General features: G+C 41.1%; 3 protein-coding genes across 6 annotated transcripts in view; all 3 read right to left on the bottom strand.

Annotated features, from left to right (window-relative positions):
- LOC125922825 (growth-regulated alpha protein-like) overlaps positions 1 to 19633 on the bottom strand; it is a 118904-nt gene extending 99271 nt beyond the window's left edge. Inside the window, exons 1-4 of one of the 3 annotated variants that reach the window (XM_049630641.1) lie at positions 19456 to 19614; positions 19245 to 19368; positions 19054 to 19137; positions 17670 to 18221 (exon numbers count right to left, since the gene is read on the bottom strand). In XM_049630641.1, coding sequence (XP_049486598.1) covers positions 18212 to 18221; positions 19054 to 19137; positions 19245 to 19368; positions 19456 to 19543 — 306 coding nt within the window. In that variant the 5' untranslated portion in view covers positions 19544 to 19614 and the 3' untranslated portion in view covers positions 17670 to 18211. Of the gene's footprint in view, positions 1 to 17669; positions 18222 to 19053; positions 19138 to 19244; positions 19369 to 19455 lie in introns of those variants that run through there. The other 2 variants (XM_049630642.1, XM_049630640.1) reach the window with 2 other exon arrangements.
- MTHFD2L (methylenetetrahydrofolate dehydrogenase (NADP+ dependent) 2 like) overlaps positions 1 to 27371 on the bottom strand; it is a 460807-nt gene that overhangs the window by 283769 nt on the left and 149667 nt on the right. The gene's annotated exons all lie outside the window — the stretch shown is intronic.
- Positions 4 to 8392, bottom strand: LOC125922827 (interleukin-8-like). Its single transcript, XM_049630644.1, has 4 exons — positions 8205 to 8392; positions 7418 to 7547; positions 2337 to 2420; positions 4 to 959 (listed from the first exon to the last, which is right to left on the bottom strand). The coding sequence occupies exons 1-4, from the start codon at positions 8266 to 8268 to the stop codon at positions 947 to 949; spliced, it is 291 nt and encodes a 96-aa protein (XP_049486601.1). The 5' UTR covers positions 8269 to 8392; the 3' UTR covers positions 4 to 946.

Raw genomic sequence — 27371 nt, 5'->3', positions numbered from 1 at the left:
GATAAAAAAAATTATATACATATATATTCTCTCAATATGGTGTTGCATATCCAGAAATTCTACCTAAAAGAAGTTAAATGGTTAAAACACAGCCTTAGTTCTGCATATCCTATTTCATCTTTCCGAGGCATCATCCTCATGATCTTCCTTGGGTCTCAATGGTCTTAAATTTCCTTCCCTTCCTCTTCCAACCTGATGACTTTACAGTTTCCTAGGGTGGGTTGCCTCTACTCTTGGCTGAGGTTATCTATCAGGTTTGCTTTATTTAAGAGTAAATTCTTAAAATTTAAGACCAGTCTATCATACAACTGTATGAACCCCATTTTCTTCTTATTAAATGCATAGATCTTATAATGAATGAAAAATTCCTGTAAAAGGAGCATTGCAGTTTTGACAGCTGTAGATAAACAACCTTATTTATACTGAGATCCAAGGTTGTGGATGACTAAAATGGGGAGCAAGTTAAAGCCTTTGGAACTTAAAAGTTCAAGCAATCCAAAGGCCAGAGTGTTGATAAGTTAATCAAAAAAATGTTGATGTCATTGAGAATAATATCAAAGGATAGGGTCAAGTGAAAAGCAGTGATCAAATGCCAGAGTGCCTTAGGAAGTTAACTGGTAGGGCACAGCATGGAAAAGGTGGACTCTACTAAGATGTAGTGAGCCTAACTAGGAAACCTCTAACCTACTATATGAGTTTAGAGAGTATTCTTACAACATAATGGAAATTTCATAACCCTCCCTTCCATTATTCCCTCACAAGTAGCCAACCACCTGCCTGAAAATAATGTTTAGGTTGTCAGAATAAGTAAAGAAGGCAGTTCATTTTAGTCAGAAATTAGCATAACTTGATGCTACTCTGAAAGAAACCTCTGGAGGATGTCCAAGCTCACGATGATACCGAGGGCTTCCGATATCCACAGGATGTGATGTTCCTTGTGTGACCATCAGTTAGGGGCACTACAATACAAACAGAGTAACAGGTGACTATACAGATACACAGGATTTCCCATGTGTGGCCCCTTGTAAGAAAATAAGAAATAACCCAGAAGAATAAAGAAAAAATCTCGTGTATTTGGTAAGCTAAAAACAGATAGCAGCCATAATTAAGCACTTTACATATATTATCCCATGATAGAGCAAAGTAAGAACAAATGAAATCATGTAAATCTCGATGTTAAGTGAGTTATCCAAAATGACATAAATTATAGTTGTGGATCTGGAACACTAACCCATAGCTCTATGAGTCACAAACCCGAGCTCTTCCCACCACATTATACTACTCAACTGCCAAGGTGATCCCCTGGTGAATCATAGTTCCACATACCCTTAATTCGTTTTCCTTTTTTAAATTAATTAATTAATTAACTGTTTTTATTTTAGAGACAGAGAGTGTAAGTGGGGGAAAGGGGCAAAAGGAGAGGGAGCGAGAGAAACTTAAGCAGGCTCCAAGCTCAGTGAGGAGCCTGATGGTGGGGTCGGGGCGGCGGTGGGAGGGGGGGGGTGGTTGGTGACCCCATAACCCTGGGATCATGACCTGAGTCGAAATCAGGAGTGGGACACTCAACTTACTGAGGCGCCCAGGCACTCCCTTTTCATTTTTTAATTTAAAAACCCACAAAATTTAGTTTTTCTAATATGAGTCATAATCTCTGTCTTATGCACTGCGTTGGCTTAGAAATCCTACCATGACTTTTTTTCCCACAAGTTAATCCAAATACACTCCCATTATCACCTGCCTGTCCTTAATGTATCTTCTCCATTCACCAATTTGCAAATTCCATGTGAAGTCTAGATTCTAGAAATGTTGTGCTGGAAGTAAATTTTTTTTTTCTAAAGGGATTTTTTTTTCCTTAAAACTTCTTTCACCAAATGTGTCTATTGCCTGCCTACCTTATCTGCATAAGATAGTTTCTAGCAATATTAGATCATTTTTATATTTAATGGGGATACTTATAACACAGGTCAACTTGGATATCATGTTAAATAGAAGGTAGGAACCAATGGTTCTCAAACTTGGTCATGCATCAGAATCTCCTGGAGGGCTTACTAAAACACAGGTGTTTGGGCCCGACACCCAGTTTCTGATTTCAGTATGTCTAAGCTGAGGCCTAAGAATGTGAATTTCTAACAAGTTGCCAGGTGATGATAATTCTGCTGGTCTTGGGACCGCACTTTTGGATTCTCCGGTATAGACTCATTCTAATCTTACTGTAATTTTATTCTAATCTATGGCAGAGTCTGTATATATTCATAGATATCTTTAATTAAAAGAAAAGAAAGGGAGTTTGAATATGAGAATCCTTCAAATATGAGAATCCTTGGCGTTAATTATACCTGTTGATAATCTTTTTGATAATAATCATCACCCATTCAGCGTTAGGATCCAAACAAATTAATTTCCCATCTTCCAATGTGACTCTGGAAAAAAAAAAAAAAAAAGAGCATTTTGGTTAAGTAATAATTGTACATAATTGAATAATGTTTTAAATGTATTGATTAAAATGATATCAACATGAAATTTTATACTTAAAATGGACATATGGATTTCTCAAACTACATTAATACTATTATTGGAATATGACTTTCAGTCATACCAGTATACACAATGAAATTTTAAAAATCAATTAAAGATAAAATTTTTTCTTAAAGTTTTTCAGATATCAAGTATGCAGCAAACATTTAGTAGACTTATGCTACACAATTGTTAGACTGGAAAATCTACACAAGGGTGATATCTTCCGGGATTCCAGTTATCAACCACTTACTCTATATTCTTTATCATTATACCTGGGCTAATTGTGTTAGCTTTTGGGACCTCATTAAAGTCTCATTTATTACTGGGGGAGAGGAGAACATAAATTGCTTATTTAAATTAATTCTGAAGCTTAAGTTGCTTCTATAGTTTTTTTTTTTTTTTAAGTTTATTTATTTATTTTGAGAGAGAGACAGCTGAGTGGGAGAGGGAGAGAGGGAGAAAGAGAGAATCCCAAGCAGGCTCTGCACTGTCAGCGCAGAGCCTGATGCAGGGCCAAACTCACGAAACTGTGAGATCATGACTTCAGCCAAAATCGGGAGCGGATGCCTAACCACCTGAGCCGCTAGGACACCCTGCTTCTATAGTCTTAAACTCTACTTCGCAGAACCACAAATCTCTACCTCTTTGAAGTTCATTGCATGAATGGAGGACCAGATCATAATAAAAACGATAATGATAATAACGTAATAATAACCCCTTAGCAAATTACTAATACACAGATAGCCACAAAGCATCATACATAGTGGTAAAACCTCGAAAGTATTTCATTTGAAAGCAGAAAGAAGATAAGGATACATGCTATCACCACAGTCATTTCCACAAAGCTAGAAAGATAAAAGGCATAAAGTTGCAAAGGAGGAAAGTAAACTGCCATTATCGCCAGATAAACTACTCAAGTAAAGAGTTGGTGGTTACGAAATCAATACAAAATTTGGTCTAAATGCTAATAACAACTAGAACAAAATTTTATAAAGTTATCCTTTACAATAGCATCAAAAAATATAAAATGGGGGCGCCTGGGTGGCTCAGTCGGTTGAGCGTTCGACTTTGGCTCAGGTCATGATCTCACAGTCGTGAGTTCGAGCCCCGCGTCAGGCTCTATACGGCCAGCTCGGGACCTAGAGCCTGCTTTGGATTCTGTGTCTCCCTCTCTCTCTGCCCCTCCCCCACTCATGCTCTGTCTCTCTCTGTCAAAAATAAATAAACATGAAAAAAAATTTTAAAAATATATAAAATGACTAGAAATGTGGGGTTTTTTTTAATAATACAAAAGAAATGGAGACCTTTATGGAGAAAATCATAAAACTTTGGTTCAAGACATTAAAAGAAGACCTTGATAAAGTGTGTTTCTACGGGATTGATAAAATGGGATTCTATGTTCTTGAAATAACTCAGAATCATGAGGATGTCAATAATTCACAAATTAATCTATAATGTCAAAGAAACTCAAAATTATGATGTAATTAGTGCAAATTTGCAAGCTGATTTTAATATTTATATGGAAGAGCAAAAATCCAAGAAAATGTGCTCTGAAGACAATGGAAGAATTTTCCTTTCTTTATGTTAAGAATTACTATAAAATGTTAAAGATAGTGCACAAGTAAAGACAAATCGATTAATGGGACAGAATAGAGGGTTCAGAATTGAGGGGAACTCAATTTACCGAAGAATTAGCCCTGCGTATCAGTGGGGAAATGATGATATCTTAATAAGTAGTGCTGGAATAATTGATGAACTATTCGGAAAAATAAAATAAAATTGAACAAATCTCTCACATCACATACTAAAATCAGTTCCAGGTGGGTTAAAGTCTTAAATACAATGGAAAAAAATTGTAAAAGTTTTAGAGGACAATATAGCAGAATATTTCTGTGAAGTCTGTGAAGGAAAGTTTTTTTGAAACAAGACACTAAATATGCCAACCAGAAAAAAAAAAAAAAAAGCATATTGTTTAACTCGGTATGTAAAAAATACAAATTTACATTAATTGAAAGGACACCATAGAAAGAAGGAAAATACGAGCCGCAAATTGGAAAATGAGTTTTGCTATCCCTAAATCTGACAAGCGATTAATACCCAGAATATGTAAAAAAATACCTGTGAACCAATAGGGAAATGATAGTATCCTAGTGGGAAAAGAAGCAAAGAAATGAACAGAAATTTCACATAAAAGGGAACATACATGCTTATGAACACATGGAAAAAAAACACTCAATGTCATTAATAACAGAGAAATGCAAATTAAACGAGCAATAAAAGATACCGTTATATACCCATCAGGTTAACAACAACAGATATTGGCCAAATGTGAAACAACAAATGGTTTTATGTAGGAAGGAGTGTTCATTGGTACTGTTACTTTGTAATACAGTGTGGCATAACCTAATAAGGTCAAAGATGTGCAAACCTTAAATGAAACCCAGCAAGTAATATGAGAAACGCTCATATACCTGAACCATATATGGAGGATGTTGATAATCGCAAAAACGTGGGTAGAACCCAAATGTGCTTATCCAACAGTGGACTGGATAAGCAAATTTGGTATTTGTTGAGTTAGTATTCCTACAACGGGATACTAAGTGTCATTTAAACTGAATAAAGGACAGCTAAACATATCAGAATGCATGTATTGCAGAGTAAAATGTTGAATAATAGAATTAAGTCAAAGAGTATATACAGCATGATGTCCTGAAGTTCAAAAGCAGGCTGTCTTAGCCCATTTTGGCTGCTATATATATATAAAAAACACCACAGACTGGGTGGCTTAACAAATACCGTTTCTCACAGTTCTGGAGGTTGGGAAGTTCTTGGTCAAAGTGCCATGGATTTGGTGTCTGGTGAGAACCTGCTTCCTAGTTCATAGAAGGCCACATTCTTACTCTGTCCTCACATGTCAGAAGGTTAGGGAGCTCTCTGTGGTCTCTTTTTTAAGGGCACTAATCCCTTTGTTGAGTGATGAGGGCCCCACCCTCATGACCCAATCACCTCCCAATGTTTCCTCCTCCTAATAACTGTAACGCTGTGGCTTAGGATTTCAACATATGAATTCGGGGGTGCATTCATTCAATCCACATTCAATTCACGCACATTCAATCCACAACACAGGCAAAACTGTAATTGTTTTAGATTTCATACATAGATGGTATAATGATTTTTAAAAAGCAAGAAACAGCAGCTCAAATAGTAGTTATTTCTTAGCTTGGGATGGGTATATGATTCCGAAGGTGTATTAGTTTGCTAGGACTGCAACAATATACCACAGACGGGGTGGCCTGAACAACAGAAACTTAGTATCTCACAGTATGGAGGCTTTAAGTTCAAGATCAAGGTATTGGCAGGTTTAGTTTCTTCTGAGGCCTCTCACCTTAGCTTGCAGATGGCCATTTTCTTGCTGTGTCCTCACAGTCCTTTTCTTTGTGTGTGTGTGTGCATTTCTAGTGTCTATTCCTCTTATAAGGACACTAGTCATGTTGGATTAGGGCCCAGCCTTATGACCTCACTTAACCTTAGTTACCTCTTTAATGATCTTATCCCCAAATACAGTCACACTCTGAGCTTTTGGTTGGTAAGACTTCAAAATACAAATTTAGAGAGGACACAATTCAACCCAAACACCAAATAGGTGTTTTGCATGTTCAGGCTTCTGATATACGAATTATATTCTAGATTTTGGCCTGGGTGGCAAGTGAACAGATTTTGTTTTATTACTGATCTTTAAACTGCATGCATATATATTTATATACTCTTTTGTATGCATGTTAGACAGAATCCTAAGACTCACCAAGCTTTCCTCCCTCGTCTCCAGGAAGACAATGAGATATTACATCCATGATTATGTCATGTTACACGGCAAAGGGATTTGGCAGATGCAATTAAGGTTACTGATGAGTTGACTAAATTAATCCAAAGAGAGATAATTCACATGTAACCACGTGGGCCCTAAAAGCAGAGTTATCTCTGGTTAGTAGCTGAAGAGAGATATTTGAAGCATGAGATCAGATCAGTGTGGGATAGATTCTTAGTCATGGATATGGAAGAAGCTACGTGGAAGAAACTGAGAGTAGCCTCTAAGAGCTTCGAGTGACCATGAGCCAATGGCCAGAAAGAATATGGATACCTCAATCCTACAACTGCAGAGAACTGATTTCAGCCAACAGCATAGATCATCTTGGAAGTGGATTCCTCCCAGATCCTCCAGACAAGACTTCAGCCCAGCTGACATCTTAATTTAAGCTTTATGAAACCCTAAGCAAAGAACCTGGTCAAGCCATTGGCCTACCGACTTACAGAACTTTGAGATAATAAATGGGTTTATTCTATGCCACTGAGTTGTGATAATTTATTACTTAGGAGTGAACCAAAACACTATGTATGATATAGTTCAAAATTTTAAAAAGTTTCAATAAAATGCAGAAGTGTTCTCCCCAGCCTCTAAGCTCTATATTTGTTGAGCTTATTTCTGACGCTTCAGAAAGATTGTCACACCGGCTTTGAGAGCCACTAAGCCATACGGACTCACTATGTTGCCCAAGTGTATAATAGAGAGATCTCTAGAAAATCAAGAATCACCCATGTATTCTTACTGAGGACCATGTAACTTTGCTTCTTGCACATGTTCTTTGACTTCAAAGGCCACTCAAAAGAGTTCACACACTAATCATGTTCCCATTTGAGAGCATTTTACTTTTTTGGAGAGGGTACATGACATTTTCCGAGAGCATAACCACTGGACACTTATCTTCCCACACTGTACATGAATCATGCTCAGGGCCCTGGTCTCTGGTACTCCCAACGTACTGTATTTTTTTTAATGCGAATGTCCGCGTTGCAAAGCCCAATCCTGGAGGCTACCATTCTCCTCCGCACCTTTACTACTTACATGATTTCTTTCCTGCTGCAGTGAACACCTTCGGGTATCAACTGGACATGTTTAATGAATTTCGGAGAAATAAGATCAGAATGTGTCTGAATACACTGACATCGCAACTCTTGCCCCTCACAGAGATTGGCTGTGTAAGAAAAGAATGGCAAAACCCCGAGTAAGAACAAAGATAGCGGTTATGTTTTTCCTTTATCCATGCAGCAGGACACCCAGTTCCCAAAATAAGTACCGGTAGGCTAATTTAGAGAGACAAGCATGCAAATCTAATCACCTGCTATTTTTATAAACAAACATTTATTAAACATCTACGATGTTTGAGGAATGGATACGCGCACTAGACCAATAATTCATTGCTTAAAAGTATGCATGGTCAATAAAATAACTTATTTACAGATTCAATCAACTTGATTTCCTTCTATGAAAAGTTTTCGACATAAAAATTTTATGTGAATTCTATCAGTTGAAAGAGGCACTTTCTATCTGTCCACTATCATTGCAATAAATACCCCTAAACTTATTTGCAGTAATGCTCCTGCTGTTATCTTGAGTAAGACAAGCACAGATCCTTCCAGTTCAATAAATCCAGGAAGCTAAACATATTTTTAAAATTAATCCAACAAGAAATTCTTTGACACCCCACAATCTAAATACATGTTCTGCCAAGGTTTCAATTTTACAGTTGCTATATTTTGCTCAATGCTAAATACAATCTCATCAGCTCTCGAATCTTTTCTAAATTTTTGCAATGCCTAGAAGGAAAATACAAAAGCTGTAGCTGCTTTACCAAAGATGCTCAGTGCAAAGACAGCCAGCAGGAGGAATCTTCTTTGTGAGCTCTCAGCAGCCATGTCAGTGCTTGATCTTGATCCTAGTCTGAATGGTGGAATCAACACCGCAGCCCTCTTTTATGTGCTTTCTGTAGCCCTGGGAATTTTTTGTTGTTCATGCACTCCCTCTTCATTGAAGGATGAAAGGAGCAGTTTATTAAGTAGTGTGTTTGCCACAAGCCAATAAGGAAACTGGGTTTGCTTTTCGAGCTTTGTTGTCGTAAGGGAAAGGGGGGTTGATGTTTGGGGGCAGGATATGAATTCATTGAAAGGACAAATGAACCTGTTATTTCCTAGGGAGGGAAACTGCATAATTGTGAAGAGTTCCATGCCAGTCAGTTAACAGTGGCTTACACAATGGAGTAAGAATGTCTATGTACTTTTTAAAGGTCATGTTTGTACAAAGTAAGTAATTAAGATGCTTTTCCCCAGTGTGGTATTTGCTTTTAGCTTTTAGGCCTATTTGGCATAATCCCACTCAAGGTGATAATAGAATCTGCCAAGCTCCAGGCGCACTTATAGCATAAGTAACCTACAAAGAAACTGAAGTTCAGGCTATAATAACTCTTGTCCTGTCAAAAATAGCAAACCACAGTTTACTTGTGGTATGAAAGCAGCAGTTTTAATGGGCTTGAAGCTGAAATAAGTAACAGAGAACTAGGAGCTCCCATTTTTTTCCTTAAGTAATTTTATAAGTGACCTTCATTGTTATTCCACACTGGCCACGTTGTCGGATTTTTTTTGTTTTTGTTTTTGTTTGCCTAAATGAACAAATCAAATATCCAAGCACTGGCATTATTCTCCTCACTCTGTCATGACCAAGAACCACAGACTGGGTGGCTTAAACAAGAACCCGTTTTTTGTCTTGGAGTTCTGGAGGCCAGAAGCCCCAAATCATAGTGCACACAAAGTCGGTTCTTTCTGAGGGTTCAGATGGAAGGAGCTGTGCCAAGCCTCTCTCCTCGGCTTAGAGGTGGTTGTCTTCATTTTCACACGGTGTTCTCCCTGTGTGATTGTCTGCCTCTGGATTTCCCCTTTGTATAGAGACACCAGACATATTGGATTGGGGCCACCCTCCTGACCTCGCTCTAATTTGGAAAGACCTTGCCTCTCAATGAGGTACTGTGGGTTGGGACTTTAACCTATGGGTCTGGGGAGTGGCCGTGAGGGGCCATAATTCAACCCACAACAGCATTTAGCTGAAGAATCAGTGATTACTGAAGGGCCAATGTGGCCTGAAGGTAAACCTAGCCTCAGTAATAATAATAAGGTGTTTTCTGTTGACAATCATCAGTGAACGTGTGTCACCTGCCAAAGCCTTTGCGGGACATTGAATAGTCAAAGAATAAAAATGGAGTGTCAGCTCTTGAGGAATTCAGAGCCTGTTTGGAGACAGACATGTAAATAGACTAAACTAGAAGGTGATCTGTGTTAACCTAGATGTATACCTGGGGCCCTCGGCAGGCAGAGGAGGGAGGACTTAGAGGCGAGAGCGGGGAGAGAAGACTTCACCTGGGAAGTAACATTGGAGTTGCTGAAGGTGAAAGGAAGTGCATCAAAACGAAAGGCTGACAGAACGTTCCAGACAGAGAAACGCATACAAAGGCACAGATTCACAAAGGGTTGCTGTGGTCTGAATATTTGTGTCTCCTCCAAATTTACACTTTGAATCCTAAGCCCCAAGGTGATGGTGTTAGAAGGTGCGGTTATTAGGTTATGAGGATGGAAACCTCGTGCGTGAAATTAGTGGCCTTGTAAAAGAGACCCCAGAACTCCCCTGCGCCTTCTGCCATGTGAGACAAGACCAGTCTAAGATCCAAGGGAGCCGTTGCTCAACCATGTTGGTACCTTGATCTCAGACTTCCAGCTTCCAGAAGCGTGAGAAATAAATTCCTGTTGTGTATAAGGCACAGGCCCATTGTATTTTCTTACAACAGCCTGGACAAACTAAGACAACGGTCTTCGCGTACTAAGGAGGAGTAACAAGTTATTCCAATCTCAAAATTAGGTAAGTTTTAGTATCTTGACAACATTCAAGTGACTGATCAGATATTGGCCTTTATAGAAACACTATTCAGACACAATCTTGATTTCTTTGAGTCTTATTTTCCACCTGTACCAAGTGAAATGCTGGGTTATCCACATGTCTAGATATTGTGATGATAACAAGGACGTATGCAAAGATAAGATAATCAACTATTGAAAGATTCAAAATAATTTAGTTTTCCAAAACTTCAAAAACAGGCTTTGGACATCATGGTTGTTAAGGAGTTTGCTAAAGACATAGTGATAAAAGATCTGGAGATCTTCCTTATCAAATATGGGTCTCTTGTCCTAGACCTGCCAAAATCCATGCCAGATCTGGAGCAAAATTAAAGTACAGTTGGATCTAGATTGTTTGAAATGCTCAGATTGTCGGCTTTTTAAATTTCACAGACAATCTACTTTATTAGTTGAATTTTCACACAAGCCTGAGACCCGTACACACATGTAAGTCACACACATACACAAAATCCTATTTTTAACTGTAATCTTATGTTTCTTTCTTCAAAATATTTACCTACTCTAACAGAGCTGCAATATAATTTAATGGTAGTAACAACCACTAATTGAGTCCTGCTTTGTGTCAACACAACTCAATGAACTTTCTGTGTATTATCTGGACACCTTACAAGGGATGCTTGTGTCTTATAGATGAGAGAATTGAATATCCCAGAGAGGTTAAATAATGATGAAAGATTAAAAATAACCACAAATTTTTAAAAGCTCCTCACTTCAAGAAGTGAAACCTACTTCCCAAACCCCTTAGCTCCATGCTGATACTGCTTTGGGCCATAGAATGTAAGGGATGTGGATACTTCAAAGCAAAAATTCCAGAACCCTTGAAGGTAGGTGGGAAGGAGAAAGGGTGAAATACATAAAGGGGATTAAGAGTACGCTTACTGTGATGAGCACTAAGGATTGTATGGAATTGTTGAATCACTATATTGTATACCTGAAACTAATATAACGTTCTATGTAATTTACACTTGAATAAATAAATAGGAAAAAAAATGTTTCCACTTCTGCAATCTTGAAATGCTGATGCCACCATAAGAACAGGGCAGAGCTCCTCTGCTGGAGACATGAAGCCCAGCCAACAGCCAGCACCAAGCACCATACTAGTGAGCAAGGCAGACCCGCTCAAGCCACAGATGACTGTAGCCACATGAGTGACCCAGGAGAGACCATCAGAAGAACCACCCAGCTGAGCCCAGTCCAGCTGTGGCATCACTTAGCCCAATCTGATGACCTACAGGCTCATGAGCCAAGATAAAACGGTTGGTGCTTTCAGCCACTACATTTTGGGGAGGTGATAGATAACTGAGAGAGTAACTCAGCAGATCACCCAATGTAGCTGACCCCATTTTTTACCTCAAATTGGCCATAATAATCATCATGTTTCCTTTAGAATACCCTACAAAAACTTGTGGTGTGAATGGGCTCTTAGTTATTAATTAGTGCCCTGATACTGATTCTACAAATTTTAGAAAGCCAACCCTAGAACCACAACTAAATAAATTTAATAATAATCTAGTTAATGAAATAGTCCTATACTAAATATCAGAAAGCTGAGTCCTAACTCGTTTTGAAATAGGACTGTTCTGTGACATTTGGTAATTCCTTGGGGGTCTCTGAGCCTCCACAGTCCCATCTATAAAATGAGAGAACTGATTTTTTTGTGTGATCTCCAAGGTTTTGAACTAAACTCTTATCTGCCTGCTAAAAGACCAGTTCCTGGTTTTAATTTGTGACTTGTTTATTCCTCTTCAAACTATGTGTTTTTTTTTTTCAGGGAACCCCTGAGAGCTAAGGAAATACTTCCGACTACTTCTCACTTAAAAGAGAAAATATTTATCATTTTAATTTTGAGGACAAAATGTCAATAGGTGTACTATCCTTTTCACAGGAGAAGATAAGGTGCTGGATGTGGGGTTGGTAGATTCTACCCCCCCCCCCCCCCCACACACACACACACACACATCCATTTCAAGGCCTTATGGACCAAACTTCTAGGTTTTTACTTTTTCCCTGCCCACTTCACATTTTCCTTCCTCCTGATTCTCTGGTATTATACTCCTTACTAAAATAATTGTACATGAGTCAACACTGGGATCTAACTTCTGGGGAATCCAAGTGACCAAGTTTCGCTGAAAGCAGATTCTGATACAATCCCTTGAGTGCAGTAGTTTACCTTTGAAAGAACCATACGAAGAGCAAGTGAGGGAATGAGGGAGTGTAGGGTAGGGAAGAGAAAAATACCGATACAGTCTATGTAATAAATGAGCTGTCACTGTTAAGTAAGTAGAGACTAATCTTGCTAGGGAGCCGCTGAGGAATTTTGTAAAATGTTCCTCAGAATTGTGCCACCAAGACTTTCCAGCCATATAAAAGGGAACAGTCCTAACTTCCTGCCATGAACAACTAGAAAACTCAACAGAACACATTGAACAACTGCTTTTAGACACCAGAAAATAAGCAACAGAAGACTAGGCTCCCTGAGAAAAGGAAATAAAGAAGGTCAGGTTCATGATCACCCTGGCTTTTTTGCTGGAGCAATTCTGGACCATGGTTTGGCAGGGGGTGGGGGTGGGGGGATCCCAAGCAGAGCACGGTGGTTTTGCTGACTTGAGGAGACACCGATTTGAATTGAGGGAAACTGAGGTGACTACAAGTTACGGAGTAGGGTTGCAGGAAGGAGAGCTGCATGCATGAAAACAGAGCTCTGGAAATCTATACTGAGGTTCCATTGGGTCTCTCTGATCAATGCTAAGTCACACATGCATATGATGAAACTCCACTGGGTCAAGCAGAGAGGGGCCAGAGATCTATAAGCTGAGCAATTCTTAGACTGCATGGGGTGGGGAGATACTTGAGTTCAGACTTGTTAGAGTGGAGGGAGCCTGTGAGCATTCAGGGCATTTGGCAGAGGCACAGGAAGGGCATGACTTAGCAGTACAGTTAAACAAGCCTTGGGGCAAAGAACTCTCTGTAGACCACCCTAATGAAGCTTAAAAACAAGCCTCAAAAATATCAAGCTGGTTCTCTAGTAACTTAACTGCCCGTCATAGCAGAGGCCAAGATCGGAAAGTAAGAAAACAAAATCTTAACACTTAACAACATAGGATTCAAAATTTCCCTCATCCAATCAAAAATTACTAAACATGCCGGGAAGAAAAGCATGATCCATAGTGGGAGGGGGGTGGTGGAGATCAGTCAATAGAAATAAAAATGACACAATGATAGAATTAGTAGACAAGGTTTTGGGGCACCTGGGTGGCTCAGTCAGTTAAGCTTCCAACTCTTGGCTTCAGCTCAGGTCGTGATCTCACAGTTCATGAGTTTGAGTCCCATATCAGGCTCTGCACTGACAGTATGGAGCCTGCTTGGGATTCTCTCTCTCCCTCTCTCTCTCTGCCCCTCCCGCTCTCATGCTGTCTCTCTCAAAAATAGATAAACTTAAAAAATTTTTTTAATAAAAATTAAAATGAATTAATAGACAAGGATTTTAAACTAGCTATTACAAATATGCTCAAGGGTTTAAGAGAAAATGTGAACATAATGAGGAGAGAAGTGGAAAGTTTATATATATAATAAATATATTTATAAATAAATCATTTAGCAAAGCAATGAAATGAGAGTCCTTGCTAAGGTAGCTATAAGAATGTAAATGTTTTTGAGGAGATAGAGTTGAGTATCAAGGTAGACAGGAACTCCTTCATATTTATATAGTGTATTTTCCAGAATTGTCCAACCAAAGGACAGGAAAATAGATTTTCATCTACTAAGTCCTGCCCCTGAATGAGTGTGGCCTCTTAGGGCATTAAATCACAGGCCATCCTGCCTCTGAGCTGAGCAAACTCTCTCTGCCATGCTCTCCTCCCCACACCAAACGGAGATAGCCCTCAGGAAGAGGATCAGAAGGACAGGGGGCTTGAGTTGGGAAGCTGTCACCAAGTATATATGCTGCCCATTGTAACGGTGCAACTCATTGGTAAGTAAAGGAAATATGAACGGGGGCATCAATGGTGAAGATAGGATTATTTGTGTGGGTAGTCAGGAAGAAAAGAGAAACGGTATCATCTGTTATTCTGGACTGTCTCCATTATGCTATTTCAGGTTTGCCACTTCCACCATTCCCCAGTGTCCTTCCAGTTACTTCTTGAAATCCTGAGAGGACATCTCCATTGCATTCACAAAGAAGGACTCATAATGACATAATGACTCCTTTCTGGGTTTAGCTCCTTTGGTAACATTGCTCAAGAAACTTTAGTCAATGTTGCCATAGTTGTTTCCTGCTGATGATCTTTCAAAGTTGTGATGTGTCACCCAGTATTCTTTTCCTACTTAAACTCATGACCACCACCTTACACCCCTTGTGTCCCATTTCCTGCCATATCACTCTTAATGGGAGACTGCCTTGTACTTGCAAAGTCTCAGGTTGATTTGGTGGGAAAAGTATAGTACATATCCACTTGATTGAGGACAGGCACCGAAACGATGTCCATAGAATTGGCCTAAGGACCAATGGCAGATTTCTGGAGCCACTGATAATGCTTAATCCCTGCAAAAACTTGAGAAAGTGTGTTCTTTTATTCCCTTCATTCTGTAGCAAGGGACATGAGGCTGAGTGAAGTCAAGAAACATGCCCAAGATCACACAGTCAACAAGTGATAGAGCTGGAATTTATCCAAAGTTTACCCAATTCTTTGAAACCTATGTCCTTAACCACCATATGAACAGAACATCTCCTTTCTCCTTTCTATGTTGTGTGTTCCATACTGACAAAAGCTCAGTGGCCAGTACAGCAGGCTCAAGCCAGTGTTTGAATGTAAGAACTGGTCTTAGGTGTGAGGGTGTTATTGAGCCCTCGGGGTCCCTCTTATAAATAGTTTCCAATGTCCCGTACCTTGGGGTGAGGGAGTAAACGTTAGCATTTGTGGAGCTTCAATAATGGTTTGCATTTACAGTAAAACTTTGGTTTGCGAGCATAATTCGTTCTGGAAACATGCGTGTAATCCAAAGCACTTGTATATCAAAGCGAATTTCCCCATAAGAAAAAATGGAAACGCAGATGATTCATCCCAAACCCCAAAATATTCATCTAAAAATGATTACAATACTGTAATATGATACAAAATAATAAAGAAAATACAAAATATGAAGAAAAATAAATTAACCTACACTTACCTTTGAAAACCTTGTGACTAGTGTGAGGGAGACAAGAGGGAGGAGGGTTATTGAGTAGGATGATTTTCACTATCACTAACAGGTGTTGACTACAGTACAGTATGAATCAACTCTTGTCCTATCTGTATTTAATGTGACTGGTGATACGACCGCTGAGGAAAGGGTCTCTATCTGGAAGCAGCCTGACCTAGAATGAAGCAGAGCATTCCTAAGCTTACTCTTATATGGAAAAGCAAAGGACTGTCCATAGGTGCTTTGAAGCGACAAAAAACACACTAGTGACAGTTGTGGGCACCTTCCAACGTTCCGAAAAATCACTGATTTCTGCCAAACACCACAGCCTGAGACCGAGCATCCGAGCATGGAAGACGATCACCTACAATCCCACAGTGTGTGTGTGTGTGTGTGTGTGTGTGTGTGTGTGTGTGACAGAGAAAGAGAGAAGGAACCATTGTCTCAATTGTGATCATGTGACATTTGGCATCACGTACTACTCGTATTTCAAGACATGGCTCATTTATCAGGTTAATGTTTGCTCCTTTTGCGGAACACTCGCAGAACAAGTTACTCGCAATGCAACGTTTTACCTTATTTACTTCTGTACCATTCACAAATTTTCTTCCTTCTTATCTCAGTGATAACTAATAACACTGCAGTTACAAAGAGGTTCCCATTTTTAACTTTATGAAAAAAAAGCTCACACAGGTTGTTTCTTGCTACTTAGAATCCTTATTTACCCAGCTACTTGGGCAAAGCAGAATCTGATCTTAGGTATGGAGGCTGCCGGCCCTGCCTTCTGGCCTCTGCTGAAGACTTTTACCTAGGGCTCAGGATTTCCTGAATGAGTCCTGAGTCAGAGACAAGCACACCCCACACATTCACGAACATTCTTCCTTTCCTGGTTTGGAGTGTGGTTTCAGATCATAGGCATCTTTCCTCTCTTTACGTACAAATCTTGTTTGTCTTGGAAACATCAAGTGCTTGGTGTCATCCTGGGGCAGTTGGATACCAACTTCCAGAGGGCTTTCTCAGGCTAAACAATCTATCAGGTTCCATAAAATTTGCACTAGGAAGGATGGGAACGAATATACTCAAACCTTAAAACTATTTGATAAATTGATATAAAGAATTGGAGTAACATTAAACTCAGTGGCAGATATATATATATATATATATATATATATATATATATATATATATTTATTTATTTTTCTATTGAGATAGAGAACACCTGGGTGGGGGAGAGGGAGAAAGAGAGGGAGGGGGAGAGAGAGAGAGAGAGAGAGAGAGAGAGAGAGAGAGAGACTTAAGCAGGCTTCACGCTCAGGGTCAAACCCCATCCCGCCACCCTGGGTTCATGACCTGAGCACAATCAAGAGTTGGGATCTCAACCGACTGACCCACCCAGGCACCCCAGTGTCAGTTACTTATAAATGAAGGTTAGAAAATTGAACACAAATGTCAATTATATCTTTTTGTACACAAAGTACTCAGCTATTCACTTTTTGTGCTTCTACTGGTGACCCAACTTATTTGAGGTTTGAAGAAAAAATTCACTTTACCGCCATTTCCCTGCCAGCTTCATTAAATTGTCAATAATTGTTTGAAGACTCATTTAGCAAAAGCAATTAAATGAGACTCCTTGTTAAGATTGCTCTAAGAATGTAAATGCTTTTGAGGAGAGAAAATTGAGTAGTAGGGTAGAGAGGAGCTCTTTGTAACAAATGGCAATAAATATCAGTGACTCTTACACTGAGGGACAGAGGGAAACCCATACTTGGGAAAAGCATATTCCTGGGTAAATGAAACCCAAGCATATTCCTGGGTAAATGAAATGACAGCTATCATCAGGTAAAGTCAAGCATAAATTATAGTTTGACTTATCTGTGTAGCAAATTGAATGCCCAGGAGGAAAAACAATTTTTAAAAAGGCCAAGAAATATTCCTATAAATCATCAGATGATCCAGTAAAGATAGACTTTTTGCCCCTAAATGAAACAAACATTTTTTTTTATTTTGAAATACTTTATTTTCAAGTTCTTTTCAAAAACAGCCATAAATATGTGAGCCTCTCTGTTATAAGACATAGAGAAACACTGCATATTTAACAATAAATAAGGCATTATGCCTTACAGGAAAGACATAAAATGTCCACAGGATATGTAGAACATTGTAGTTCCTAAAGCTTCAACATGAGAAATGTTGACCACATACTGTGACATCATTTCAATAAATAACAGCCATTCTTTTAAACAATTACAAAAATAGTTGTGCACATACATTCCCCCAGCCTGATAACAACCTCACTCTCTACTTGGATGCCCCAGCCACTGTCGCAGTGGCTGGTATGCTGTGGGTTCCTCAGAAGTATTAATTTAATGACTGGGAATATGTGCAAACCTTTACCTTCAAAGTAAATAAAAATCAGGGTTGAACTAAGCTGGGTTTAACATAAAATAAACAATAAAAATAACGGCACAGTGCCGCAAAGAGATTCAATCGCAGCCTATAATTACGTTGCATGTAAAATAGTGGCAGAGAATCTCTGAAAACCAGCCCACCAACAAATAAATAAATAAATAAATCGGAGGCTTCTCCTAAGAGACGCTCAAAACGTATGAGGCCCAATTCTGGTGGCACTGGGCGCTGACGATTCCACTTTTTCCTCTTCGATTCCTGTAAGGGCAAGGCCGGATTCAGGTGCAGCCACCAGTCTGCTTCCGCCTTCCTCTGGTCAGTTGGAGCTGCCCGATAATGAGAAAAATGTCATCCTTAGTACTGCTCAGGAAAGCTGGCTGGCACAGCACCCCTCTCCTGTCCCAACCGTGACGTTCCAGAGTTTTCTGAAGCTAGTTTCCCCAGCCTGGCATCTAAAGGCTACTGCCTACACTGTGTGGCAGAGACCTCTAAGCTCTTGGATGCTTTCATTTGGGAATGTAGGTGGAGCCTGTGGTCTCGGCTCAATTATTGGCTACAAACAGCCACAACATGTTTCTCTCTGTCACACTGGGCCTCCCTTCAGCCTCATAGCAACCCCATATAGTAGTTACTATGGTTTACTCTTTTCCTGGGCATACAGAAGCTTTAGATTCATCATCATCATCGTCATCGTCATCATCCTTGGGTCACATGTCTGATAGGTGAAAGAATCCAGATTTGCTCCTAGTACAGTGTCACTACGAGGTGCCTGCTCTTCACCTCTAAGCTTTAGAGCCTATGTTGCACAACACCAAGGATTTTGCTTTGCAGACGTGAAGCCCAGAAGGAATGGGGGGGGGGGGCATGCCTATGTTTCTTAACAGGTGGAAAGCTTTTTAATGTAACTGACCAACACCAATAACTGTAATAAAAGCAGGTTTACCCACATTCGTTTGAATGGGGAGAAAGGGCACTAGAAATATTCTTCCCGCAACAAAGCGGATGAATAACCTGAACAGCAAATTTAGTGTGAAACAGATTTTTCAGTCCTTCAGCAAAGGACTGATCAAGTTTTCTTGATCAAACTTCCCGGACGCATTTGCCAGGATCCGTGACCAAGGACTCTAGCGGCACGCGTCAACAGAAAGCATAACTCACTTGCTTAGCATCTTTTCGATGATTCTCTTGACCATGGGGGCTTCGGGGTTGAGACAGGCTTGGTGTCCGTTCTTGAGAGTGGCTCTGCGGAGACAAGGCAGAGTCCCCGTTGGCGGGAGGCCCGGCCGCGGGTGGGGGGCACGGGGGCGGGGGGAACGGCCAGGACTGCGGCAGCGCGGGGCGTCACTTACATGACTTCGGTGTGGGCGCAGTGGGGGCCCGACGGCGTCACCTTGACGCTCTGGATGTTCTTGAGGTGAATGCCCTGCACGGTCTGCAGGCACTGGCAGCGCAGCTCGGTGACGACGGGCGCCCCTGCGGGGAGAGCAGGCCGGGTGAGCGAGCGGCCCCGGGGCGCGCACCCCTCCCCCACCCCGTCCCCCCGCGGGCTCCGGGCCTCACCTGCGGCGCGCCGGGCGGCGGGGACCAGGAGCAGGAGCAGCAGCGCGGCGCCGAGGAGCCGGGGAGCGCGGGTCGCGGTGCGGGCCATGGGGCTCAGCTCGGGGAGTCGCGGCGGCGGTGGCTGGAGCTGGACGGCTAGCGGGAGGGCTGGCGGAGCGGACTCTGTGGCTCCCCGAGCCGGGAGAACCGCTTTTATCCCCTGTCGACTCGGTGCGGCGCGGCGCAGGGCGCAGTGGGGGGGGGGGCAGGGAAATTCCCGGCGCCCCGGGTCATTCCCGGGTGCGGAAGGTTCGCGCGGCCCCGCCCCCGGGGTGGAGGGGGACCCGCCCGCGGGTGCCGGCGACTCAGAGACCGTTGTCCGCCCCAATGCGCAAAGGGGGCGTGAGTGGCCGCCCGGCGGCGGCTGCCACCGCGGGGGAGGGTGCGGCGACCGTGGGCGCCCAGGGATCCCCGGGCGCTGGGAGAGGAGCTGGGGGCGGATCTGTGAGCCCGGGACAGGGGTGGCGCGGCAGTTTTGGAGGGAGAGTTCTGCCTCGTTAGTGATCAGATTTGGGGGAATTAAGGATAGCGAGGGGGTAAATTTTGCTTAGCTCTCTACCTTCCGTCTCTGTATATTCTGTCTCTGAATTCCGTCTTGCACAGGTCCTACGCCTGAAAGGAATGCTGTCAAAAATACAGCCAGCGTCTCGGATTCCAGAGAAAAATGTTCAAACTGTTTCTCTTGTATATTCTCAAACCACACTTAGATTACCTTGGTTATGTTTTCCATTTGGTGGGAATAAGAATCAGTGTCTAGAGTCGATTCCAGTGTGGATTTCAGTGAAAGGAGAGGGCTGTAACATGACCTTTTTGTTCTTCTTTTGTATACTGCTGAACTTCCTTGTACTCCAAAATGTTGGAATGCCCTAAATCCCGGAAAATCTCTTTTTCCATGCATGAGAGGTTCAAATTTGAGCTATGGAATACGGGACCGGCCATCAGTCTCAAGCTGGAGAGGGGCAAGTTGGCCAGGCTCCCGGAATTCACGAGTTCTGGTCTTTCCGGGAACAAAGCAGCACAAGGTCCCCAGTGAGCGGGTACCTGCTGTGTGGCACCCTCACATGAACCGCCACATCACACTCAAAAATCCGTTACCACACAACCCTCAGGGCTGGTCTCCCTTTCTCTAGCAACAGTGACTTGTCTGTTTTCGTACTAGGAATTTCAGTCTCTGAAGCTGACACCTTTGCTATTTTTTCACCAGAAGTTTTAGAGAAATCTGACGAATTCAATATTAGGTAGAGAGGGTTTAAGTGTAATTCTCCAGGTTGGATTCAGACCTCTTGGACACGTGGAATCCCATGCGGGAAGGGGGGAACAAACAAGAATGACCTCTGGCCCAGAGATGGGTATGTAGGAACAGGGCTCCCAGACTGCCCAGCTTAGTGGGTAAGAGCCTGCTCCCGGCAGCTGGCCACTGAGCCCTTAGCGAAACCACCTATCACCTGCAAGTTGTTAAACATTTCTCTGTCCACACCAAGATAGTTATGAGAAATGAGTCAACATTTGTGAGAGGTGGTGCAGATTAAACACTTTATAAATGTTCATTAAGTGAGTGGAATAACTTTTCCCAGCATTGCCCAAACAGAAACTCAACCCGTTGTAAATCCTTCCATAAAGAAAAAAAACAATTGTAATGGAAAGGTTCACTCCCCAATTTTTCTTTTCACATTTAAAATGTTCTGTATTAGTGGGAATGCAAGCTGGTGCAGCCACTCTGGAAAACAGTATGGAGGTTCCTCAAAAAACTGAAAATAGAACTACCCTAGACCCAGCAATTGCACTACTAGGCATTTATCCAAGGGATACAGGTGTGCTGTTTTGAAGAGGCACATGCACCCCCATGTTTATAGCAGCACTATCAACAATAGCCAAAGTATGGAAAGAGCCCAAATGTCCGTTGATGGATGAATGGATAAAGAAGAGGTGATATATATATATATATATATATATATATATATATGCACAATGGCATATTACTCGGCAATCAAAAAGAATGAAATCTTGCCATTTGCAACTACATGAGTATTATGCTAAGTGAAATTAGTCAGAGAAAGACAAATATCACATGACTTCACTCATATGAGGACTTTAGGAGACAAAACAGATGAACATAAGGGAAGGGAAACAAAAATAATATAAAAACAGGGAGGGGGACAAAACAGAAGAGACTCATAAATATGGAGAACAAACTGAGGGTTACTGGAGGGATTGTGGGGGGGGGGGAATGGGCTAAATGGTTAAGGGGCCCTAAGGAATCTACTCCTGAAATCATTGTTGCACTATATGTTAACTAATTTGGATGTAAATTTAAAATTTGTAATGTAAATTTGGATGTAAAAAAATTAAAAAATAAAATTAAAAAAATAATAAAATAATAAACAGCAAACACAGGACAAAGGCAAAAAAATAAAAAAAGACGAAGTAATTTCAATTCATGTGTAAAAATGAAAATGAGCATATTCACCTTAAAAGACTAAAACAGAGGGGCGCCTGGGTGGCGCAGTCGGTTAAGCGTCCGACTTCAGCCAGGTCACGATCTCGCGGTCCGTGAGTTCGAGCCCCGCGTCAGGCTCTGGGCTGATGGCTCGGAGCCTGGAGCCTGTTTCCGATTCTGTGTCTCCCTCTCTCTCTGCCCCTCCCCCGTTCATGCTCTGTCTCTCTCTGTCCCAAAAATAAAAATAAAAAACGTTGAAAAGACTAAAACAGAGATACCTGGCTACCTCAGTTGGAAGAGTATTGGACTCTTGATCTCAGAGCCTGAGCTCGAGCCCCAAGTTGAGGGTAGAGTTTACTTTTAAAAAATAAAAAGGAAAACCAACTACCACAAGAATAGACAAAGACAAGAACAAAAATTTCTTTCTCCCTTTTCTCTTCCTTTTCTTCTTTTCCTTCTCTTCCTTTTCTTCCTCTCCTTTTTCTTCTTTTTAAATACTTACTTGTTGAATCTCTCCCTCTTGGGGAGAAATAGTTACTCTAACATGGCAATGAAAACGAAATCCATCAGATGTTGTAAACCAATTGTTTCCTACACACTCAAAACTCAAAGCTACACAGTTCTCCAAGTAATTGTGAACATTTTTCCTCACTAATTTTGCTTTAGTTTTTAAAAAAAGTCATGAAAGTGTGAAATAGGGACAAAATTCGGGAAAACAGAAGGTGTTGAGTGAATATAGGGTAAAACGAAGTTATATGCAGGGATCCTGTGCTATCATGAGAACTAAGACTTTCAGGAACTTTTGAAGGGGGAGCAATAGCCTATGGATGTTGCTTAGTTAATTACATACTGTATTTCATTTGCTGTGAAGTACTACTAGTGAATGTAAAATTATCTGTACCCTTATAAATGAAAATATCTTGTCTATTGCAGATCAAAATATTTTAGCCCCCCCCCCCCCACCAAAAAAAAAAATGTTCTGTATTAGGCTTCCTGAAAGGAAGGCACAACTGTACTCTACCAGGAGATACACTTACCCGGGAGTTTTCAATTTTCCAATTTTACTGTTGAGCTCTACCACTGATTTAGTTTGTGGTCCTAGTTCCAATCACTTCATCTATAAAAAGGAGTTTGACTTACAGACTCTTCATCGCATTTGTTGGAAAAGATGACTATCTTTAAAGACATTCTAGCCTTTGTCAGTATGTTCCTGACAGGAAAAACTAGGGAAATTGAAAGATCAAAATTTGTGTTAAGCAGTAAGAAGGGAGAACAAAAAATCCTGAAAGTTGTAAATATGAGACTAGCTTATGAGTAATTGAGTCTGTGTGGGTCTCCCCTTGTTATATATAAATTGTGCTCTGGGATTTGATGTGAAACTGGCCAGTAATCCAAAAGCATTCTTTAAAACTTGAAAGGTGCATTGCTTTGTTTTCTACTTATAAATGTAAGACAGCCTCATTTTATGAAGTTTATAAAATCAGAAAGTCATGAAGAGACTATTTTTTCTATAATCTCTTAACTTTTGTTTGTTCTGCAGAATAAACTTTAACAAAGTCGCTGAAAATTTGAGTTTTTATTCAACAAACATAGTAGCTAATGAATAAGAGTCTACAGGATTCTGAGTAAATACAAAACAGACCACTTCCTTTATTTAGTTGCCACATACTATGGGTTAGTTACTAAGCCTCTGCACCTACTCCAAGGTGCAGCACATTTATTTTGTGCTTAATTGCAGGTGCTTTTCTAAGGGTTTTTACAAATATTGACTCATTCAATCTTCCAAACAACCCTGTGAAATAGATATTATTATGGGACTTTAAGGTTATGTTTATGGGGCTTTAAGTTTACAAATATAAAAACTAAAGCGAAGAGAGGTTAAGTAACTTTCCCAAAGTCACAGGATATTGAGTCCAGCACTCACACTCAGAGAGAATGGCTTTTAACCATAATGCTATGATAAAGATGCTCTGTGATACACAGTTAAGAATTCCTAGAGAGGAGTGATTTAACAAAATCAAAAACAAAAACAAAAAAAACACTGTTATCCTCCTAGCCGAGTGGTTCAAATTTAATATTTTAAACTGTGAGCACAGCAAAATGATCATACATCTTGCATGGTTTTGTTTCACTAATAGCATAATTCTCTCCTGTTATAACCTGTTCATATACGTTGTTGCATTTTCTTAAATTGTCCAATTCCGAAAACCAAGTAATTTGAACGTGGAGAAATCTGGTAAACCTCCCCTTAACTAAAGGATAAAGGTTAATGGTGTCACTCGGTATTAAGTGGATATCATGTACCTCCTGATATGATATGATGAAAAGGGCACTTCAGCTCTTTGGTACTTTCCCCCAGAGTTTGTAACTCTATCTAGCCATGAGAAAACATCCTTTAAACCTAAATTGAGGAATATTAAATAGCTGACTAGAACTCTTCAAAAACGTCAAAGTCATGACAAATAAGGAAAGACTCAGAGACTGTCACAGTTCAGAGGGAAGTGGGGGACATAACTCACTGAGGGTGGCATCCTGGGTTGGGTCCTGGAGCAGAAAGTGGACAATAAGTGGAAAATCTGGTGAAGTCCAATCAAGTCTGGAGTTTTCATTAATAGTAGTAATAATGTGCCATGTGGCTCTGTCGGTTAAGTGTCCAACTTCGGCCCAGGTCATGATGTGCAAGTTCGTGGGTTTGAGCCCCTCGAAGGGCTCTGTGCTGACAGCTCAGAGCTGGAGCCTGCTTTGGATTCTATGTCTCCCTCTCTGCCCCTCTCCCACTCACGCTCTCTCTCTTTCTCTCTCTCTTTCTCTCTCTCTCTCTCTCTCTCTCTCTCTCTCTCTCTCTCACACAAATGAATAAACTTAAAATAATAATAATAATGTGCCAATTTTGGTTTCTTAAGCTTTGGCAAATGTTCCCTGTTAATGTCAAGTGTTTGCAACCTGGGAAACTGAGTGAAGGGTGCACAGAAACTGTACTATTTTTACAAATTTTGTGAACTTAAAATTACTTCAAAATAAAAAGATCATTTTTTAAAAAAGTTTGTTCTCTGTATCAATTTCGAACACCACCAAAATGAAATCAGTGGACATGCATGCTTTACTGGTAGCTTCTTAAAGAAAAGTGAATGTTTGTTGAGTTCGTATTTGCTCAGGTATGAAAATCTGAAATATCTGCTACCCCGGTTTGAACATTTCATCATGTTTTATAGGCTCAAATAGTTGGGCTTCAGCACAAGTCATACTGTACAAATCTCTCAACTTCATGTAAATAAAAAAAAAAAACAACAAAGGGGGTGCCTGGGTGGCTCAGTCAGTTGGGCGTCCGTCCAAATTGAGCTCAGCTCATGATTTCAAGTCTCGTGAGTTCGAGCACGCATTGGGCTCTGTGCTGACAGCTTGGAGCCTGGAGCCTGCTTCAGATTCTGTGTCTTCCTCTTTCTCTGATCCTCACCAGCTCACACTCTGTCTCTGTCTCTCTGTCTCTCTGTCTCTCTCTCTCAAAAATAAACACTTTTAAAAAATTTTTTAAAAACAGAAAAAGAAAAACAGAAAGTGTTTTTGCTGTAATGATCTCCAGACTGACCTAAAACTGACGTAAACGAGGGTGTTCAGGGACATCAGAAACTCCAATTTATCTACAGAAGCTGCCAAAACAAACAAACAAAAAAAAGTAGAAGTAAATGGAGCATGTCAAGAAGCAGCAAACACTTGTGGCTTGTGCAGAATTAAACTTCCAGGAACGATTTAATGCCGCTTGTTCTTGAAAATGAGGTAAAAAGGAAAAGGTTCCTTTTTGGTTGTTATTTTTTCTGTAATGTGCCACTTAAATCCATGAAATCTTTCTCAACCAAAATGCAGAAATATTTATAAGCACAGGACTGCTACGGCCTACTACAACGAACAAATCCATTCTCTTGTTTGACTGTGTGCTTCTCTGAGTCAATTACTTCTGCAAGAGTTAAACATCAAGGTTTTATGCACATTCGTTTTTTTTAAGTTTATTTTGAGAGAGACAGACAGAGTGAGTGGGGGAGGGGCAGGGAGAGATGGGGAAAGAGAATCTCAAGCAGGCAGGGAGGAGGGGGGGCGGTTGGTGGGTTCTGGAACTCATGAACCTTGAGATGATGACCTGAGCTGAAACCAAGAGCCGGATGCTTAACCAACTGAGCCACTCAGGTGCCCCTTTGTGCACATTGCTTTAAACCAATACAAGCAAGACTCTTAAGAAATGGAAGAGTCTTTTTTCAAAAATGGATGCTTTGGTGGTTAAATTCCATTTGCCCCCAGTACTCCTTACCAATCTTTTGGAATCAACAATTAGTAAAATCTAGGATGTTACATCATCGAGGCCCACTGTTTTACCCTGGTAAACGCACGCAACCAGCTGCGTGCAGGTATACATTTACAAGTCCTCGCCATAGCTGCGCCAGACGCCTTTTTGCCGCAAAGTTTCTCTGTCACTGCTGTGGAAAATCTCTTGCCAATTTGGGACAGGAGGCAACGATAAATATTTCCTCCTCTTTCATGTTTTAGGCAGATACTGTACATGACTTCTCACAAGATCCCCAGGAGGACTGAACCCAGATGCCTACGCTCTGTTTCACTCTTCCCAGTTCTCCCGTCCCAGCCTTGGGAACATTTCCTCGAATAAATCTGCCTGTATGGCGAGCTGATGACTCAGGTTCTGCTTTGGGGGCGGGGGGGGGGGGGGGGGGGGGGCGGGTGGGCACCCAGGCTGAGACACTGCTGCCCATGCTGATTGGCAAGCAGGAAAGGGCATAGCTTGCCTAAAATGATCTCTTCTGATGTAATAATTCTGGCTCTGAGGGGAGAAGAGTGACCATGTCTGAACATGGTATTAAATTCCCGGATCCATTCACCGTACAGGCCAAAGGCATTAGTGTGTACCAGGAATCGGGCCAACCTCTCTATTCAGTCTCCTCAGATACGGTGTGTTGGGCTCCTCTTTCTCTTTTCCCTGGTAACACACCCTAGTTTCACCTGCTCTCAATCCATGAAGTTCAGGGGATGACCCATTTCTCAGTTCCTTCCTGTTGGGGCCCACCCTCAAGCCCTGCTGATTGACTCAGAGATGGGCAAGTCACCTAAGCCCTTTCAAACGAGAAGCAATCCTTAGAATTTTTGTTGAAATAATTGAAAAAGAAGTCCTTAATTCTTCCTAGGGCTGCTAAACTGGCAACATGGGACCCAGAGGTGAGCCAGTGCTTGGGGAGAGTCTGTCTGAGAATGAAACTGGCCCGGAGGAAAGCACATGACATGGGAGAAAATTACAAAGGACGTTGTTTGGGCACCCATGGCCTCTAGGTGGCTCTGATTTATTTGTGGATGCTATCTATGTAAGCCAACATTCCCTTCCTGCCTACCTGATTCCTTCCTTCCTTCCTTCCTTCCTTCCTTCCTTCCTTCCTTCCTTCCT

This window comes from Panthera uncia, chromosome B1 (assembly GCF_023721935.1).
Source record: "Panthera uncia isolate 11264 chromosome B1, Puncia_PCG_1.0, whole genome shotgun sequence".
NCBI lineage: Eukaryota > Metazoa > Chordata > Mammalia > Carnivora > Felidae > Panthera > Panthera uncia.
This window is presented reverse-complemented; position numbering and strand designations above follow the sequence as displayed.

Excerpts from the sequence above, each read along its gene's own strand:
- LOC125922827 (XM_049630644.1), bottom strand. The coding sequence starts at position 8,268 with ATGGCTGCTGAGAGCTCACAAAGAAGATTCCTCCTGCTGGCTGTCTTT. Across the intron at positions 7,548-8,204 it reads CTTTGCACTGAGCATCTTTG|CCAATCTCTGTGAGGGGCAA; the intron begins GTAAAGCAGCTA and ends TTTCTTACACAG. Across the intron at positions 2,421-7,417 it reads TGCAGCAGGAAAGAAATCAT|AGTCACATTGGAAGATGGGA; the intron begins GTAAGTAGTAAA and ends TTTTTTTTCCAG.